This window comes from Spinacia oleracea, chromosome 4, assembly GCF_020520425.1.
Source record: "Spinacia oleracea cultivar Varoflay chromosome 4, BTI_SOV_V1, whole genome shotgun sequence".
Taxonomy (NCBI): domain Eukaryota; kingdom Viridiplantae; phylum Streptophyta; class Magnoliopsida; order Caryophyllales; family Amaranthaceae; genus Spinacia; species Spinacia oleracea.
The window spans coordinates 173,149,176-173,170,554 of NC_079490.1; the positions used below are offsets into that span (position 1 = coordinate 173,149,176).

General features: G+C 41.6%; 1 protein-coding gene across 1 annotated transcript; it reads right to left on the bottom strand.

Moving 5' to 3' along the window:
* Positions 1-8,163: 8,163 nt before the first annotated feature.
* Positions 8,164-12,462, bottom strand: LOC110802503 (phospho-2-dehydro-3-deoxyheptonate aldolase 2, chloroplastic). The gene is made up of 5 exons (XM_022007922.2): positions 11,809-12,462; positions 10,498-10,775; positions 9,662-9,938; positions 9,286-9,531; positions 8,164-8,691 (listed from the first exon to the last, which is right to left on the bottom strand). Exons 1-5 carry the CDS (start codon positions 12,277-12,279, stop codon positions 8,425-8,427), a joined length of 1,539 nt encoding a protein of 512 aa, XP_021863614.1. The 5' UTR covers positions 12,280-12,462; the 3' UTR covers positions 8,164-8,424.
* Positions 12,463-21,379: the final 8,917 nt, after the last annotated feature.

The following is a 21,379-nucleotide window of genomic DNA, read 5'->3' on the forward strand; positions in this document are numbered from 1 at the left end:
CCTAGTAGGATACGAATTAATTGAAATTAGAATCCTACATGAATTCTATTTAATTAATTTATCCAATTAGGAATAGAAATTTAATCATACACTGACTCTTGTAGATTCAGGAATCACGCATGAGCACAAACTCACACACACACGGCAGCCACAAGGGCTGCCCATGCGCGTGCGAGCAGCAGCCCACGCAGCACGGCCCACGCATCCGTGGCCCTTGGCGCGCGCTGGGCCTGCCTTGCGGTAGGCCTGGGCGCTGCCTTGGCTGGGCTTGTGGCGCGCATGCTTGCTGGGCGATGGCCCCGGCCTCGTGCTGGGCCTTCGTCCGGCAAGCCTCGTCCGATGCTAATTCGTACGATACGCTTCCGATTAAATTTCCATTTCCGGAATTTATTTCCGATACGAACAATATTTAATATTTCCGATTCCGGAATTAATTTCCGTTTCGAACAAATATTTAATATTTCCGTTTCCGGAATTATTTTCCGATTCCGGTAATATTTCCGATTCTGACAATATTTCCGTTTCCGGCAATATTTCCGATTCTGGTAATATTTCCATTTCCAATAATATTTTCCGATACGTACCATGTTTCCGTTTCCGGCAACATCTACGACTTGGATAATATTCATATTTCCGATACGATCCATATTTCCGTTTCCGGCAATATCATCGTTTCCGGAGTATTCATTTCTTGCCTGTGACGATCTTAGCTCCCACTGAAACCAAGATCCGTCGGTTCCGAATATTCATAGATGGAGTATTTAATGCCATTAAATACTTGATCCGTTTACGTACTATTTGTGTGACCCTACGGGTTCAGTCAAGAGTAAGCTGTGGATTAATATCATTAATTCCACTTGAACTGAAGCGGCCTCTAGCTAGGCATTCAGCTCACTTGATCTCACTGAATTATTAACTTGTTAATTAATACTGAACCGCATTTATTAGACTTAACATAGAATGCATACTTGGACCAAGGGCATTATTTCCTTCAGAAAGTGCTAGACAAAATAGAGAAGTCGGGAAGATTGGCTGCATGGGCTTTCGAGCTATCCGAGTTCGGGATCAAGTACCAACCAAGGACGGCCATTAAAGCACAAGCGCTCGCAGACTTCTTGGCCGAATGCTCGTATCAGGAAATGTTAGATGACACCAAAAGGACATGGGAAGTCTACACTGACGGATCTTCCACGGTGAACGGCTCGGGAGCCGGAGTAGTACTGATACCCCCAGCGGGAAAGAGCATAGAGTACGCCCTGAAGTTCGGTTTCAAAGCAACCAACAATGAGGCCGAATATGAGGCCGCAATCGCAGGAATAGAGCTGTACTTATCTCTGGAAGCCGAACATATTTGTCTCAAGACTGATTCTCAGCTCGTAGCCAACCAGATCCGAGGGGAGTATGAGACCAAATGGCCAAGCATGACAGCTTACCTTGCAAAGATCAAATCCTTAACGTCAAAGTTAAGATCCTTCGAAGTCATACTCATCCCCCGAGGTCAGAACGCACAAGCAGATGCGCTATCCAAACTTGCAAGCTCAACGCTCACCGACCTGAACAGGTCAGTCCATGTGGAAGTACACCAAGAAAGAAGCATTGACATGCCACCCCCCACAGTGTGCAATGTGCGTCCAGAACCGAGCTGGATGGACGCAGTCATTGCGTACAAAGAGAGGGGGGAACTTCCCGAAGACAAGCTGCAAGCAAGGAAGCTGAAAAGATTTAACCAATGGTTCATTATTGACGCCAACGGAGAGCTCATGAGGAAGTCATTCTCAGCCCCACTGCTGAAGTGTGTAGGCCCAACCGATGCCGATTATATCCTTAGGGAAATCCACTTCGGCATATGTGGAAATCACATCGGAGGCAGGGCACTGGCACACAAGGCACTAAGGGCCGGATTCTGGTGTCCCACCATGGTGTCCGAAGCAAAGGCGCTGACAAGGAAATGTGAGAAATGCCAAAAGTTCGCACCTGCAATCCACCAACCAGCCCAAACCCTGCAAGCAACACTCTACCCCTTACCATTTGCACAATGGGGTTTGGATATCATCGGTCCATTCCCTTCAGCTGTGAATCAGAAAAAGTGGCTGATTGTAGGGGTTGACTACTTCAGTAAGTGGATTGAGGCCGAATCAGTCTCCTCCATCACGGAGCAGCAGGTCCGCAAGTTCATTTGGCAAAATATCATCACAAGGTTCGGAATACCGAGGCTAATGGTCTTCGACCATGGGAAGAAATTTGACAACACACCACTGCAAAGATGGTGCAAACAGTTCGGTATCCACCTCGCCTACTTAGCAGTGTGCCATCCTCAGACCAACGGCCAAGCCGAAGCCGCAAACAAGCTCATCCTTAATGCACTCAAGAAGAGAGTTGAGGACGAAAAAAGCAAATGGCTAGAAGAGCTCCCAGGAACACTCTGGTATCTTCGGACCACCGAAAAGGAAGCCACAGGACAAACGCCCTTCCACTTGGTTTACGGTTCCGAGGCTGTCATCCCTGTAGAGATCGGAACAGAAAGCTTAAGGGTCCAGGCATACAACAGGTATGATGGAGTCCATGGTCAAAGCAACGACCAACTTTTGTCCGAATCATTGGATCTACTAGATGAAGCTCGGGACGAGGCCAGAACTCTGAATGCAGCCTATCAGCAAAGAGTCAGCAAGCACTACAACCGAAGAGTCAATGCCAGACCTCTAAAGGTCGGTGATCTAGTGCTCAGAAATGCTGCTACAGTTCAGAAGGGAAAGATCCACGGGAAACTCTCGGCAACATGGGAAGGACCATACATCATCCACTCTGAAAAGAGGACTGGCACCTTTATGGTTAAACAGTTAGATGGAACGATCTTGAAGAACCATTGGAATGCCGATGTTCTCAAGAAATATTTTGTATGACCTCACCCCTCCTCTTGTATTCCAAGTAAGTCATTTAATGAGAAGAGGAAAGCCATTGGCACCATGTGTTTCATTAAACATATCCCTATGTCTCTCTTATTTTTCTCACTATGTTCTCATTCGCATGCATGCAACTTCGGATCTGATCAATCCGAAGCTAAAATAAACCCGAAGTAGCCATTTCCTGGGGTCAAAAGGCCCAAGAAATAGCTAATTCGAAACAACCCGCAAGGTATCGTCCAGAATCCTCGGATTCGCGGTACCCAGGGATATTCCGTTCGCAAAAAGTCTCGAACAGTTAAAAGAGTTCGGCTCAGATCCATGGACCCCCGAAACTCATAACAGTCAGACTTGCGATTTCTTGCCCAAGTTTCCAAACCACAAGAAGTCGGAAGAACGTAAGTAGACATAAGAGCTCAAAAGAAGACTCAACAGATCCACGGATCTGAAGAGCTCAGAAGCAGACTCTAAGCACGCCTACATACGCTGAAAAGCTCAAAAGCAGACTTAAAACAAATCCACGGATCTGAAAAGCTCAGAAGCAGACTTTAAATACGTCAGGCGTTAAAAAGCTCAGAATAGCTTCCTAATAGATCCTCGAATCTGAGGAGCTCGGAAGCGAAACTCCAAGGAAAAAGACAAGTCCAAAGCTAACGAATCCACCCGCAGAGCCTAAGCAAAACTCGAAACGAGTCTTGGAAAATCTACGGATTAGGAGAGTTCGCAAACGAGGAAACAACTTAGCGAGATGGTGGATTCAAAAACGAGAAACAGATACTTCGGAAGTGGTAGAAGAGAGAGAAGAAGCAGTCAATTAACAAACAATCATTTTTATTCAATATTTGGGGGGGAAATACAAGCACATCAGTCAACTCGGCACATACCCGAGGACCCTCAAAAATTGAAAATAAAAATGAACAAAGTTAAATCGGCAGCCATCAACAGATTAAAATTGGCCTACCGAAGTACACAGAAAGCAAAAATTATTAAAAGTACGACGCAGCACCGAGGCAAGAGGGGGGAAAGTTAGCACAAGTTCGGAGGCCCTCAACTGGAACCAACCGACTCCGAAGAAGACGACTGCCCGAATTCCTAAGGGACTTCACCAACAGGTCCCTGAGGAGTTGCATTCGGAGAAGCAGCCGCAGTGGTGTCACCTTCCGAGGCGATCTTCCGAGCTTGCTGCTCCTTAGCAGCATCATCCCTATCAGCCTGGCACTCCGCCTGGTTATCCTCAGCTGCGAGCCACTTAGGCACATTTTCTGCCCACTTAAAGTCAGGCATGTTCTTGGCAAACATCCTGCGGCAGCCGAGGATCCCCTCCCAGTACATATCCTGGCATTGATCTCCAGTATACATCTGGGCCTTCTGCTCCTCAAGTTCACGAACTTGCTCCTTCAGATGCTTGACGTCATCTTCAAGAACGGGAACCCGATCAGCAAAGGCTTGGAGCTTCATATTGCTCTCCCGAAGCTCCACAATAGCCGCGTCCCTTTTATGAAGCTTGGCCTCAAGGTCAGCTCGCTCTGCGGCGCTCTTCTTCGCTTCGGCAGCCTGCTTTAGAGCACCCTCCTCCACTTGGAAGGTCAAAACGCCAACCTCCTTGCCGATCTGAAGCAAGGCATCCCCACCCTCCTTGGTAAACTCAGCAACCTCTCGCCTCGCTTTCGCAAGCTCGGACACGAGGAAGCTGAACTTTCGATCAATGTTGGGGATGTCCCGAGCATAGAGCTCTTCAAACTTGCGGAGCCGCCTCTCATCATGAAACTGACATACGGCAGCAAAGGAGCTCCAGTATGCAGACTGGGAGAAGGCAAAGTTAGGAGAAACGAGGAAAAGAAAACAAAAAAAAAAAAAGAAGTAAAACACGCACACATTACCTCATTCAGATGGTACTGAGCCATCTTTGTCGGATGGTTCGCCACCTCCCCGGGAATGCGGAACTGCGGGATCCCACGAAGCAAGTTTTCATGGGCAGCTTCGGGACCGACCAGAGAGCCCACATGAGCCAAGGGGTCCTCACCCAACACAGCAGGGCGAGCGTAGCGGGCCATGGTTTCCCGAACTTCAGACGGAATCCTTTTCAAATGATCGTCCGCGCAGGGGTCGCCCATGGACAACCCTTCCAACACAGAAGTGGAAGTCGAGCCCAAAGTCTCACGAGGCCTCTTAACCCCACGACCTTCGAAAGGTCCACCTTCAGCAAGCTGGAGAGGCGAAGGCTGCTCGGCACCTTCGGCGGCAGAAGTTGGGTTCTCCGCAGCCTCATAATCAGAAATCTCCACCACTACCCTAGGTGGAGTCTGAGGATCCTCTCCCATCTCAGCAGCAGCAGCTTCCCCAGAAGCAATACCCTCAGTAGGAACCATAGGGATGTCCACCTCGGCTTGCTCCAACTCATGGGTAATGTCCTCAACGAACACTTCCGTTGGAGTCAAGGGCTTCAGCGGCGAAGGAACATCAGTCTCCTTGGCCAAAGGCTGATCCACAGGATCATTAGTCACCAACACGGCGACGCTTTTCAACCTTTGGCCAGGGAGGGGAATGAAGCGACGCAGATTCTCGGGGAGAACCATCTCCTTCTCCTGCCGTGCAAGATACCGCTCTCCTGCTTCAGCGAGGCTTGGATCCGAGGCAACAACCTGTTGAACCTTTTCCTTAGTCAAAAAAGGTCGTTGGCTCAGAAACTCAAGAACCTCGGGGGAGGGAGTTACCTTGGAAGACTTCTTCTTCTTTGGGCTCGCCCCCGAAGCAGACTTCCCTTTCTGAGAAGTTTCTTCCTCGGAAGATTTTCGCTTTTTCAACCTCCGCGGCTCCTAGAAAGGATTGGAGTGAGAAAGCAGGCAAAAAATAGAACAAGGAAGATGGAGAAAGAACAACGCTTACCTCGGGAAGGGTAAAAGAAGGAGGAGATGAGGCAGACGAAACAACGGGAGCAGCAACTGTCACCTCGGGACCCTGCAGCCAAAGGAGAGAGATGAATCTCTACCCCAGCAATAAACACCTCATACCCAAAAAGGTAAAACAAGAATGTTACCGGATCAGAAGTAGTTACCAGCTCAGGCAGAACAGTCTGTCTCGGAACAGCTTCTCCAGGGCAGTCGGCAGACCAAGGGTCGGCTCGGACGTCCTCAAGATGGGCCAAGGCGTGATCCGAGAACTTGTAGCTATCTAGCCTCGGCTGCCGAGGGTTGGATGCCTTGAAATCGTAAGGAGGGCAACTCTCAAGAACCTCGCCTTCCAAGGAGTACCCCAATTTCTGAGGGTCAATAGCAGCCTCGCCGTAAGCTACAACAAAACAAGAGGGTCAGATACAGGCAAAGCCAAGGAGAGGCAAATACCTCAGCTGAAGCACGATCTCAGCACAAGAAATCTCACCCCTATCATAGATCCGACTGAGACCGGCAGCAGCGAGGAGAGCCTCCTAAGTGATATAATGGAAGTTAGGAAGCCAGTGCAAAGGCTCCCTAGTCGTTTTCGCTCGGAACCACTCCAGAAGAGCAACATGGTCCAGATTCCTCAGACCGACCGGACCAACCCTAGACATCTCCGGACCCACTCTGACAAACCACTTCGGTGGCGCATAATAATGGGGATGCTTCGGATCCACGGGTACCCGCACCAGAAGCCATTGCTTCTTCCAGTTATGAACCGAAGACACGTAAGGGAACGCAGTCAGATACTGCGAATCGCTCTTCCGAAGTCGCTTGTTGGTAATGGTCCACCAACCATGTTGGGCATTCTGATTCCTCCCGAGCTCATGTATCTCCTTGAAAACCTCGAGAGACGGGGGATAACCCAGAAAGTCGCATGTCCAGCGATAAGAAATGATATGGCGCATCGACTTCGGCGTCAACTGCGCCAAAGAAATGTTATACTCCTCCAACACTCGGGAGACGAACGGATCCAAAGGAAATCGAAGCCCATAATCAAAGTGGTGGAGATACACAGCAATTAAGCCCGGGGGCTGCCTCGTCACCCGAGCGTGCTTCTGAAGCGGAGGCTCACACCAGTAGCCCAAGGCATATTGAATGCCATAAAGATCTTCGGCGAGCCGATGATAATGTCCTCGGCGAGCTTCAACCAACCACTCCCCTTCAACGGCCGTGCCATCGGGACCAGCAATCTCACTCGGATCATCAAAGAGAGCCGCAAGTTTACCCTTAGGATCCGCCTCTTCCCACCGCCTCGGGAAGAAAGGGCGAATGGGAAAACGGCCAGTAGTGCCGGTTCCGTGACTCGGCCCAGCGCGAGCCCCACTCCCTGAGCGCTCTTCAGCCTCAGAAGAGGTCTTCGCCGATCTATCCTCGGAGCCACTAGACGAGGATACCACACCCGTCTTCGTTTTCCACCTTCCCCCAGCCATGGCAAAAACTCCAAAGAAAGAGTGCCGAAATACGGAGAATCGGAGAATAAAAAAGAGAAAACAAGAAACAAATTACCTTCCTCGGAGCGGAAATCGCCGACAAGTCGAACGGAACAAAGACCCGAAGCTGATTCTTGGCAAATTCGCGAAGATCTGAAAGAAACTCACAAGAAAAACCACCGGAATTCTGGGAGGATTTGAGAAAGATTTTTTGCGAATAAAATTTTGAACGAAAGGGCTAGGTTGAGTATTTATAGGCCGCCACCCACTGAAACCGCCTAACTTCCACTTTGTTCTAGGTCGTTCGATCAACGCCATTTGTAATGCATCCATGTGACACCTGCCCCACTGATGCATGGTTCCAACGCCCTTTTTGAAAAAAAAAGAGGGAAAACTTTCCAACTTCTGATACATGGAAACCCGCTCATTTATTCCTAAATGGACCGGGTCTGGGGGGCATGTTGTTTGGGCTCCCAATTGACTATCAATTGGGCCACTAGGTCTAAAGCCCAATGGCTCAATATAACAGCATCAAACCCACAAGCACTACATTCCAAAGGCTATTCAGCCACCAATCAAGGCCCACTTACAATAAATGACCTAAGGGGATTTATTGTACAAACACTATAAATAAGCCGTCATGGCTCACATACCAAGGTACGTCCATTTCACGCCTTAAGACTACTCTTCTAGAGAACTTCTCTCTCTAGAATCCGAGCATTGTTCTTAGTTAGGCATCGAAGGGCTTTCCTCGGAAACACCCCCGAGGCTAGTAACTTGTAAATTGTGCAGGTTGATTTGGACACAACACATTCGAGCTAGCAAGATCTTCAACACACACAAAAGGGGCCTTCATTCGAAGCCCATTGTTTCATCCACTTCAACACCGGAACAATATCTAATAAAGTTAATATGCATGCTGAGAAGCACCATTATTCAGAAATAAAAAGTGAATTATACAGTACAAATCTTATAATTTATAGCTTCTGAAATCATACAAACATTAATCCAAGAACAGGAAAATCAAATTGTTCAAAAAACATGATCTCTACGAGTTTTGCATAATGGTCACCATACATATTTTTTGATATTAATAAATATATCTGCAAAATTGAAGTAACTCAATTTGCAAGAAATTTTCGAGACATACTCAACTTCTTAGAGAGCGTTAAAGCCTAGATTACGTTGAGCTCCCAATCTTCTTCTACGAAGACGCTCTGCAATATTAAACGCTAGTTCTAGAGATTGGGAAGCATTGAGTCTTGGATCACAATGGGTGTGATAACGAGAGCCCAAATCATCGTATGTGATGGTACGTCCACCTCCTACGCACTCTGTCACATTTTGACCTGTCATCTCTAGATGGACTCCTCCAGGATAGCTTCCTTCTTGATCATGAACATCAAAGAATGCTCCGAGTTCAGCCTTTATCACAAAAAATAAAATGATCATTTTGTCAGTTTCTGTACAACTTCAAGTCCAAAAGATATAGCCATAAATCACAATGTATAGCAACAATTAGCTTAAAAAACTTATAGCAACAATTAGCTTAAAAACTAAGTACGTTGTTGTCACGGTTACATACGCCATATGAATAAATACTCCCTACAAATCGTAGAAACTTGAGAAAAGTTTCGAATAACCAGGTTCTGACACCGTCAAAACTGAAAGAATAACTCTGGTGACACATATGTTGTGATGTTTTCATCTATAAACCCATTACCCTTCAAAATTTACAAATATGCTTGTACAGAATTCATCCCAGCTCACTGCTAACTTTCTTAGATCAAGTCATCTAGTATGCTTGTACAAACTTCATTTTACGATTCAGAATTTGCAAACTGGATGGGATGTACAGATGATATCAACATGCTAAATTATCTACATAACTTCATATAGCAATTTTAGCTTCACAGAGAACTTAATTAGACTGTACAGGAGTCAGAAGTACAAGTACTACAGAAGTATAAGAATATCAATTTGAACTTATATGAAAAGAAAAAATAAAACAGGACATACCCTAATAGAATCAAAGGAGCGGGTTTTGAGACCAGAAGGAGCCTTGATGGTGTTCCCGTGCATTGGATCACTAACCCAAGTTACAATTTGACCAGCACGACGAACTGCCCTTATAAGATGTGGAAACTTTACCCTCATATTCTCAGCTCCCATCCTGGTAATCACTGTAATCCTCCCGGGCTTGTTTTGAGGGTTTAGAATGTCAATGAGCTTAACTAGCTCATTAGGATCCATCTTATCACTCACCTAAACCACAAAAAACACTTGGCATTATCAGAACATACAATACTAGAATAAATTATTCACATAAACAAAATTAGTCAGTTACGCGTCCAGTCTGCAAAAAACTTAACCTAATACGAGTATCTCAAAGTACCTTAATGCCAAGAGGGTTAGCAACTCCTCTCAAGAATTCAACATGAGCACAATCAAGTTGTCGCGTACGCTCCCCTACCCAAACCATATGAGCAGAACAATCATAGAACAAGCCAGAAGTTGAATCTTCTCTAGTAAGAGCTTGTTCATATGGCAAGAGCAAGCACTCATGTGATGTCCAGAACTCTGTTGTTGTCATGATTGGGTGATCAAGGGGAAGTCCAGCGGCAGACATGAAGCCAAGAGCTTCATCAACTCGATGTGCCAGTTCACGGTACCTATTGTAAAACAACAAATGTTACACCGTTAACCAAAAGTTCGTGAAACAAGCACAACATTTCAAATAGTGTACATTGGCAATTTGGCATACATACTCTCGTCACAAAAACAAGTTAATGTTTATTTGATAAGAAAGTCATGACTGAAATCCCATTGATATGGTCCACATGGACATACTGTAAGTCTGTAACAACAACTTGTATCAATAACTCGTAAAGCAAGACATACTTGTTTCAATTGTCAATCTTTGTCAGACCTGATTTTCTAATCAACAAGTATCAATAACATCATTAAAGATGCACAGCCAAGTTGACAAAACCCTCGTGAACACGGTCAAAGTGAAGCACGTATAAGTAAAGGAAGGTGGTTCATTCAGTTATTAATAAACGTGATTTCCCAAGTTATCAATGCCATTTTCCAACAACTAACAACAGCAACTAAACCAAAGGTCCTTCTTATAAAATAAGTATGCATGGAGAATTGGACATGCAGTTTATATACAATTAATGAATATGTCCCAAAAGAAAACCACATATTTGGTAGAGGGGGGTAGTATACCTGTCCCCTTGCTCACTGTGGTCCGTGAAATCAAGATTCCAATGTGTGACGCGTTGCATGGCAGCATACCCTCCAGTAGCAAAGGCTCTAAGAAGGTTCAAAGTTGCCACTGATTGCGTGTACGCTCTAATCATCCTATTAGGATCTGGAATCCTTGCCTTTTCCTCAAAAACATCACCATTGATGTTGTCACCCCTGTAGCTTGGTAATTTCACTCCATTCTTCTCCTCAAACCCATCTGATCTTGGCTTTGCAAATTGACCAGCCATTCTTCCCACCTAAACAACACAACATAATCTTCAAACATTAAAATATTTTCTATATACGTTTCCCACTGCCAGTTGCAATAATCTCTGCCAAGGTTATGCTAAATAACAAAGCGCCTTCTATTGATAATAACCCCACCTCATTAACTCCCATGAAATTCATACTAGTACATGACTTAGTAAGGCATAAACAAGAACACATAAAACATTAAACATTTACCAGAACTATATTGACTCAATCAGAGAAGATTTGTGCCTTACCGCAGCTATTGAACTTGTTTGCAAGGCGGCTCTGGGAGAATATTTTATTGTTGACAACTTTAAGGCTCCATTTGGTTCAACTAAATTAACTTATTTTTGCTTAAGAGAACTATTTGTGTGTTAAATCATCTAAAAAAAAAGTTTTTTTTTGCTGAACTTAAAAGAAATTGAAAGACCCTAAGCTCACTTGTTGGCACTATTTAAGTCTAACATCAGTTTCTATGTACCCTGGTACATGATCACTAGGTCCTTGTTCAATGCTTCTATATCAACTCTAAGTCTCTAACCAATAGCGAAAACCAAATTATGCAACACCTTCATTATCTTTTCAGCATACAAATTACTACACAATATTCTAGCACGACGGGAAAAATAATCCAAAGAAATCATGTTGGGAACCACAATGATCACGACATAGAGCAACCTAATGACAGGAAAAACTAATGTCTACATCATCCAATTCAACCAACTAATTCCAAAATCTTCCCACTCAAATTAAAAGTATCCAACAACCACAATCACTAATGGCCTAAATTCGTATAACACACACAAAAAATCCCTTTTTTTTTTTCCAACCATACAATATTTCCACCTACCCCATCTCAAAAAGAAGTCCACCAACCCCATAATGGGCATAATCCAATTAAATTACTAATCTTTATCCTTAACAATGGTATCGGCATTCAAAATATTAATAGTCAAAGCATGTTTTGGAGACAGTAAAAAGGAAAACAGTAAATCTGTATCCAATTCAACAGTAAAAGAAGAGAGAGAGGAATTAAACCTTAACAACAGGCATCTGACCACCAAACATAAGAACAACACTCATTTGAAGAAGAACCCTGAAAGTATCCCTAATATTATTAGCACTAAACTCCTTGAAACTCTCAGCACAATCCCCACCTTGTAATAAAAACGCGTTTCCCATAGCAGCTTGACCAATCCTGTCCTCAAGGCTCCGAGCCTCACCAGCGAATACGATCGGGGGGAACGATTCAAGGGTCTGGAGAACCGAATCGACCTCGTTCGGGTTCGGGTAATCGGGTTGTTGAAGGGCCTTCTTTGATTTCCAACTGTCGATTGACCATTTCGGTTTGGTGGTTGTGGTGGTTGTTGAGGGAGATTTGGAGGAAGAAGAGGCTCGGATTTTGGGGAGAGAGAAAGTGGGTTGATGGGGTTTGGGAGAATTGAATTGGGGTGATGTTTGGAAGAGGAATTTTGATGGGAGAGATGAAGTGCTTGTTGTCAGAGCCATGTTTCTGGGTTTCTGGGTTCCTCTGTTTTTGTTTTTTTGAAGGATGGGAGATTTTGTTTGAGAGGAGAAGATGGCGAGGGTTGAATATGAACTAGATTAGATAGGCTAATTGAAAGTAGTCCTCGCTATTTTGTAGGAGAGATAATATTCGTTTTATTTATAGTCTACAAATAAGGGTAGGTGGAAATATGTTTAAAGCTTTATTGATTTTCCGATTAAAATAGGAAATTCCGATCACGGATATTTACCAATATATATATTTCCTCCATTCTTATTGGATTTTGGACACTATTCACACAAGCTCATTTGACTTCCATTTGTGATTTATAGACTTTATACTTAAAGAAAAAAATATTTATGTGGGGTATAATTAGATTCGTCTCGGTAATATTGTTTTAATATCAACTTTTTATAATTTTTTCTTATCCATAATTGGAGATATTAACATTTGAAATCATGCATTGACAAATGTGTCTAAATGATTGTGTCATTTAAAAAAGAAGTATTGTATAGGAGAATAATAATAAAAACATACTCCATTAAATCGATATAATCTAAAAGTCATTTAATTGTAACAGCGCGTCTTATGTGTGACCAGCCACACCATCAACTTGATGGTGTGACGCGCTTAGCTAATATGAAAAAAGTTATTGACGCTTGTTACTTGACTTTCTATGTTGGTGTTACTTATACATTATATTCGTTGTTACTTTTCTTGTTTTTCTGCAGTTTCTTGAATTTCATGTTAGAAGTTTCTTGTATAGATTGGTATTACTTGATTTTCTATGCTAGTGTTACTTATGCATTGTATTCGTTGTTATTTTTCTTGTTTTATTGCAGTTTCATGTTAGAGGTCCCTTGTATATAGATCGGTGTTACTTGACTTTCTATGATAATGTTACTTATACGTTGTATTCGTTGTTATTTTCTTGTTTTACTACAATTTCTTGAAATTCATGTTCGAGGTTCCTTATATAGACTAGTGTTACTTGACTTTTTATGTTGGTGTTACCTTTTCGTTATTGCAGTTTATTCAATTTCATGTTAGAGGTTTCTTGTATATATAACTGATTTACTTGACTTTCTATGCTAGTGTTACTCATACATTGTTTTCGCTGTTACTTTTCTTGTTTTATTACATTTTCTTCAATTTTATGTTAGAGGTTAATTCTTTGTATATGCTGATGTTACTTTATTTTCTATGTTGATGTTACTTTATATTCTTTGCCAATGTTACTTTATTTTTTGGGCTTTAAACACTTTAGGCTTATTTATAAGTGTGAACATGCCACACCATCAAGTTGATGTTGTGGTTGGTCACATATAAGACTTAAGGTAATTGTAAATGGGTATCCGGTTAATTATTTATGGTAATAAGTTGGTTATGTGTGAATTATTTAATTTGGAAAATATATAATGTGAGTAAGGTTAGGGATTAGGGAGTGAGAGAAAGATTAATATAATTAGTAGTATGAGGCAAGGAAAAAAATAATAAAGTAGGAGAAAAACATGTCAAAAATAAAAAGTGTTACTCATATTAAAATACGTACGCTTTTAGAAAGTATAACCTATATTAAAACACGGAAAAAGCAATGAATAAAGTTTTTCTTTTTCGAAAAATATCCCTTAAGCATTACTCATAAGTCATAATATATAAAGACAATCATACGCCCTTTAAAACTTAACCATAAAAAATTACTCCCTTCGTTTCTTTTTGTTCTTTACGTTTTCCTTTTTGGATGTCTCAAAATGTTCTTTATATTTCCTTTTATATCATCACATAAATGCTTTAATATTCTATCAAAATTTGTGTCAAATACTTATTTTAACCAATTAAATTCATTGGGTAATTTAATTTCACATATTTTTTTTTGGGACATTAAATTTTTCTCATTTTCCCACTATCAGAACTTTGAAAATAGTGAAAACATTATAAATAAACGTATTTTTTCTTGTTTAAATAAACAAATAGAGAAATCTCAATGCACATTAATTAGTCGTTAATAAAAATGTAAAAGGCCAAACATAAAGAACATAAAGAAACGGAATGAGTACTTACTGATATTCAAATTTATAAATTCTTGATATAAAGTTTTACATTGTTCTTTCATAACTTTACGTATACATGCGAATTAAAAACTACTTTGAATAATTAAGAAATCAAATGAAAAAAAGAATACATACTTTTATATAAGTGAGTTTTACACAAAAGGCCACCTTGGTGTCAGCAATGAAATCAATTACGGAGTAGTTAAACACGAGAACTAATTAGTTAAGCACTAAAACCAATTAGTTAAACAATGAAACTAATTAGTAAAGCATTAGAACTAATTAGTTAACCAATGAAGCCAATTAATTAAGCAATCAAAGCGGTCTTTTCGGTAAGACGGTATTTCACAAAAGTTACCGAAAAAAGAAAAAAGAAAAAGAGAGACGAGTATAAGACTAATATTTTATCTTCACTTCTGGTTGCAACGCGACAAACACTAATCTAATTTGAACAACTTGTTTAGTTACGATAATTATATTTCTATTTTTTAGTATTCGGTAAATCTTTACAAATAAAATACCAAAACTACTTTCCACAAACTTATACGACAATTTTATGTATAATAGCAACTTCTTGGCAAATATCCGTGCTTTTTAATAAAATAGTTGGACATTGTGATCAAATACTTGTACTCAAATAACTATACTCTACAATAATCAAATAGTTAGACTTTGTTATTGTATAATTATGCTTTTTAATTGTTACGGAATATACGGAGTATTATTATTGTTAATATTGTAAAGCATTAAATATGTTAAGTTCCTTATTTAGCCTTACTAGGTTAATTGTAATGTGCTATATATATGTTGGAGATGAATGAGAAGAGCGGGATTTGAGCCGTATTTGTCATGGTATCATGAGCCTAGGTTATTTGACCTAATTTTTTTCCGCAAACACTGAGTATTGAGAACGAACGAGGGCTTCTTCGTGTGATTTTTTTTAACGCATTCCATCATGGGCAAGGATGGAGATGACTCTTCTAGGGTGGAGATTGATCTTGACTATCACCTTGGTTCCAGCGACGGGCCGGGGGTGGTTATCACGCCGGTCAAATTACGGGGTACTGCGAACTATGATGAATGGGCGAAAGCGGTGCGCCGTAGCATGATCTCGAAATTCAAATTTGGGTTCCTTGACGGTACAATTACGGAACCTAAGGAGGAGGGAAATAAAATGAAGCGCTGGATTGCTATAAACTCGATGTTGGTGTCATGGATTACCAACACGATTGAGGAAAGTCTGCGCTCTACGGTTGAAGACTTTGATGTTGCTGGTGAGTGGTGGGAGCATTTGAGGAAGAGATATTGTGTGGTGAGCGGTACACGGGTGTGTCACATTAAAGTGGCGTTGAGTGAATGTAAACAGAGCCCAACCGAGTCTGTGACTGACTTCTTTGGCCGTCTCTCAACTGTGTGGAAGGCGTACGTCCAATATGCGAGGGTTCCTCGCTGCACTTGTGCAGGCTGTACTTGTAATATTGCTCGCCAAGTTGGAGAGATACGTGAGGAAGAACATCTCCACCATTTTTTGATTGGTCTGGATACTCCTATGAAGCAATACATGCTCAGTTATTGGCCCAATCTCCTTTGCCTTCGGTCGATGAGGCATATCAAACGGTTGTAAGCACCGAAAATATGCGAGCAAAGGGAAAGAGCAAGGAACCTGTTATGGCATTCAAGGTTGAAGCCAAGTCCGGCACAAAATTTGGTGATGCGGGTGAGAAGTTTTGCAATCACTGTAATCGTGAAGGACACAACGAGGATAGCTGTTACCAAATAATTGGTTTCCCGGAATGGTGGGATGAGAAGAAGAGGGGTGGAAGAGGCCCTGGTAGGGGCGGCAGAGGAGAAGGTGCACGAGGGAGAGGGGGTCGTGGTGCACAACAACAGCATCCTGCTGCTGTTCGTGCCAATGCTGTGCACACGGGCAGTAGCAGCTCTCAGACGGGAGCCACGACTTTCGGCAGTAGCACGCAAGGTCTTGTGGGCGTGTCCGAGACTCAAGTGCATCAAATCATTGAAATTCTGAATAAGCCACAACCTAAGTTGCAAGGTAACACAGATTTACTGTGGATAATTGATACGGGAGCTTCTAATCATGTAACAGGAAATATATCAATTTTGAGAAATATCCAAACATCTGCAAACTCGCCGGTTGTGTTACCAGACGGTCAAATGGCAAATTCGAATCAATATGGTTCAGTCACATTAGAGGGTGGATTTGTGCTTAATAATGTTTTATTCGTGCCTAGTTTAAACTGCAATTTAATTTCTGTAACTCAATTAAGTGACGAATTACATTGTTCGGCTCAATTCACTAACAAAATATGTGTATTACAGGACCATTTGACGAGGACGGTGATTGGCGTGGGTGATCGACAGGACGGCCTATATTTTTTTCGAGGTGTGCCAACGGTTCGGGTGTTTACTGTGGATTGTGTGGTTGACTTGTGGCATCGGCGTATGGGACATCCGTCGGAGAAAGTATTACAGTTGCTACCTCCTGTGAGTCATACTACTAGGAAGAATAATAATATTTGTGATGTATGTCCGCGTGCAAAACAATATAGAGAGAGTTTTCCAGTTAGTGAAAAACATGCTAGTAGAATGTTTGAGTTAGTTCATATTGATTTGTGGGGTCCCTACAAGACACCTTCGTCTTGTGGAGCCAAGTATTTTTTAACGATTGTTGATGATTTTTCAAGAGGCGTTTGGATTTATTTAATTAGCAATAAAACAGAAGTTGAATTGATGTTCCTTAATTTTGTTGCTATGATTAAACGTCAATTTGATCAAGTTATTAAGGTCGTTCGTAGTGACAATGGTACGGAGTTCAATTGTCTGCAAGGTTATTTTTTTAAGCATGGCATGTTGTTTGAATCTTCGTGTGTTGGGACCCCTCAACAGAATGGGAGAGTTGAGCGTAAACATCAACATATTTTGAATGTTGGGAGAGCTTTACGTTTTCAAGGTAATTTGCCGGAAAAGTTTTGGGGGGAGTGTGTCATGGCTGCGTGTTACTTAATTAATCGCACTCCTACACCGCTACTTGAGAATAAGACTCCGTATGAAATGTTGTTTGGGAAACCGCCTCCATATACTCATATTCGTGTCTTTGGTTGTCTATGTTATGCGTATAATCAAAGGAGTAAGGGTGACAAATTTGAGTCGCGAAGTCGGAAATGTGTGTTCTTGGGTTATCCCTTTGGGCAAAAAGGGTGGAAATTGTATGATGTAGAGACCCGGGAATTTTTCGTTTCTCGTGATGTCAAATTTCATGAAAGTGTGTTTCCGTATGTGGATACATTGAGTGAGTCGTCGGATGTGCACAATCAAAATAACGACGATGGATACATGTGCGGGGGCATTGATACATTCGACCATTGGGCTCAAGAGATTAGTGCTGAGCGTGAGGTGGGGATTGCGAGTGACGGAGTGTTGGGTGAGCTGGGTGCACCAAGTCTTGATGATGATTCGAGTGGGGTGCCTAGCGTTGAGCAGGAGGCGCAAGGGGCGCTGCTCACTGCTGATGAGGCGCAGGGGGAGTCGAGTGATGCGGGCAGTGAGGCGAGGCAGCGTGCTGCTGCTGTTGAGCGTGGCATTGCGCAGGGGTCAGAGGGGTGTGCTTCTGATTTGCAAGGTCTGACTAGGGAGAATGGGAGTGAGGAACTGACACTTCCGTTGAGGGATGAGGGTATACGGGAGAATACAGGACAGGAGTTGGGAAGAGGCAAGCGAGAAAAGTTTCAGTCGACGAGACTACGGGGGCATCTTCTCCATACCATACGGAAAAAATATAGTGCCTCTACACACTCACCTACGACCTCATCATCCTCAGGTACTCCTTATCCTATCACATATTTTGTTAATTATGACCGTTTTTCGTCCAAACACAGAAATTTTATTGCAGCTTTGCAGGCAGAAAAGACACCTAAAACATTTAAACAGGCTATGCGACATGAAGGTTGGAGACAAGCAATGGCCGCTGAGATCGATGCTCTTGAGGAGAAAGGTACTTGGACCTTAGAAAGTCTGCCAGCGGGAAAGAAAGCACTTGGAAGCAAATGGGTGTATACTGAGAAACGAGACGAAGATGGGAATCTTTTGCGTCTGAAAGCAAGGTTAGTTTGTTTGGGTAATCATCAGGAGGAGGGGTTGGATTATAATGAGACTTTTGCCCCTGTAGCAAAAATGGCGACTGTTCGTACTTTCTTGGCAGTTGCAGCTGTTAAGAATTGGGTGGTTCACCAGATGGACGTTCATAATGCGTTTTTACATGGAGACTTGGAGGAAGAGATTTATATGAAAATTCCGCCTGGATTTCAGAAGAATAATTGTGATAAAGTGTGCAGGATGAGAAAGTCGTTGTACGGATTGAAGCAGGCTCCCCGATGTTGGTTTGCAAAATTATCTACGGCCTTGATGTCCTATGGATTTCGACAATCGCAATCGGACTATTCTTTGTTTACTCTCTCCAAAGGTACGTTCCAACTAAGTGTACTTATTTACGTCGACGATATGATTATTGCCGGAAATAATACATTTGCGTTGGAAAGTTTTAAAGCATATTTGAGTGAATGTTTTAAGATGAAGGATCTGGGTGCTTAAAAATATTTTCTCGGACTTGAGGTGGCTCGTAGTAGTCTTGATTTTTATGCTTGTCAGAGAAAGTACGCTTTGGATATTATTTCGGAGTCTGGATTGTTAGGAGCCAAGCCTGCCGATTTCCCGATGGAGCAGAATCATAAGCTTGCTTTAGCAGACGGGAAGAAGATGGTGGACGGAGAGAAGTATAGGCGTCTGGTGGGACGTCTAATTTATTTGGCCATCACAAGGCCTGATCTGGCGTATTCTGTTCATGTTTTGTCACAATTTATGTAAGCGCCGGAAGAGGAGCATTGGGAGGCTGCCCTGCGGGTTGTAAGGTACTTGAAAAAGTGTCTGGGTCAAGGGATACTTCTGCGTTCTGATAGTGTGTTACAGTTGGAAGGGTGGTGTGATTCAGATTGGGCGAGCTGTCCTCTAACTCGTCGTTCGTTGACTGGTTGGTTTGTGCTACTTGGATTGTCTCCAGTTTCCTGGAAAACCAAGAAACAACATACGGTTTCTCGTTCGTCTGCAGAGGCAGAATATCGTTCGATGGCAGCATTGACCTGTGAGTTAAAGTGGTTGAAACAACTACTTAGTGATCTTGGAGTTGCGCACAAGAAAGGTATGAGTTTGTTTTGTGATAGTCAATCTGCATTACATATTGCACAAAATCCCGTGTTTCATGAGAGAACGAAACACATTGAGGCAGATTGTCATTTTGTTCGTGATGCAATTAAGGAAGGGATTATTTGTCCGTCGTATGTATCGACAAAGGTTCAATTGGCAGATATATTCACCAAAGCATTGGGAAAGGCGCAGTTTGAGTTTTTTTTAGACAAGATGGGCATTCGAGACCTTCATGCTCCACCTTGAGGGGGGATGTTACGGAATATACGGAGTATTATTATTGTTAATATTGTAAAGCATTAAATATGTTAAGTTCCTTATTTAGCCTTACTAGGTTAATTGTAATGTGCTATATATATGTTGGAGATGAATGAGAAGAGCGGGATTTGAGCCGTATTTGTCATTAATGATAATATTAGCGGTTTTATGGATATTAGAGCATGTTTATCAAGCATTAATTTTTCTCTCAAAAAAAAATATATCAAACATCAACTTTTGGTGTTCAAGAGAGAGAATTGAATAAAAAACAATAAAGTACATAGAGATGAGAGAGAGAGAGAGAGAGAGAGAGAGACCATTTAACAATTGGTGTTCATGAACACTAATTGAAAAATCAATTTCATGTATAGAAGAATTGACATTAGTGGCGAGGCTATGTAGGGGCCTGGGTAGGTCATGGCCCCCCCTAAAATTGTAGAAATAGAATAAAGGTTGTAGTGATTCAATATATTTCACTTAGCTTAGTAGGTAATTTGGAAATACTGCCATGGTGGGAATTCATGTTCGATTCTGCTGGCCTTCTTTACTTGGCATTTTTTTCCCATTTCCCCCCCTTTCATTTTTCCATTTTATTTAATTTGATAGATCTACCATTCCTTGTTTTGCGAAGTCCATTATGGACTTACATTCGTTTCTCAAAAATCTTTTTATTTTTTTATCGTGTTTTACAAAATAAATATATGTTAATACTTAATGTTACTTTATTGTTGTTACCTAACTAATTTTTACGTAATGATATTTAGCAGATGTTACTTGAAACATTTTTTTTAAAACATCCAAAGTATTTTTGTGTTCCATAAATTCAAATATCATGAATGTTAGGTAAATTTACATGTTACAGTAATAAACAATATTAGTTGACGATGTATTAAATTCTAGTATTTTATTTTAGAGAATTACACAAGTACTCCTGTACAAATTATCAGCCCCCCTTATACAAAAGATCTGGCTTCGCCCCTGTTGACATGTCAACAAATGATATTGTTTATTTTAAAAAAATTTGCAAAATGACATGTTTGAGACTTAGAGATGATGTTTTAATTGCAAAGTGATATTCTAATGATGAGGGCGGGGAGGCCTATCTTAGACATGTGTTTCCAAACGCATATCTGAGGGCTAGATGGTAATTTCACCATTATTTTGAAATTTTTGAATACTATATTTGAGAAATGAACACTATTTTCGAACTTTCGAGTACCATTTTTGATCTTATGAGTACCATTTTAAACTTCTGAGTACCATTTTTGAACTTGTGAGTACCATTTTTAAACTTATGAATACCATATTCGAACTTATTTTGGTCTGATATATTTTTGTAAAAACATATCCGAGATGGGAAAATGTTTCCTCTTCTAGTGATAATGTTTGATAAATGTTGTCAAATATTATTGGTGATGGATTTAATCGAAAGAGAAAAGATAAAATATTACTTCCTCCGGTTTTTAATACTCGCAACTTTTGAATTTTTTACACTATTTATATAATTTACTTTGACTATTTTGGTGTTTTTTATTTAAGATAAAACATAGTCATGTGAGATCTTGTTAGAAACGTC

Bases quoted from the DNA above. Each gene is read 5' to 3' on its own strand.
- LOC110802503 (XM_022007922.2), bottom strand. From the start codon at position 12,279: ATGGCTCTGACAACAAGCACTTCATCTCTCCCATCAAAATTCCTCTTC. The intron at 10,776-11,808 runs GTTTAATTCCTC...TGTGTTGTTTAG, and splicing joins GTCAGATGCCTGTTGTTAAG to GTGGGAAGAATGGCTGGTCA. The intron at 9,939-10,497 runs GTATACTACCCC...GTTTTACAATAG, and splicing joins CACAGTGAGCAAGGGGACAG to GTACCGTGAACTGGCACATC.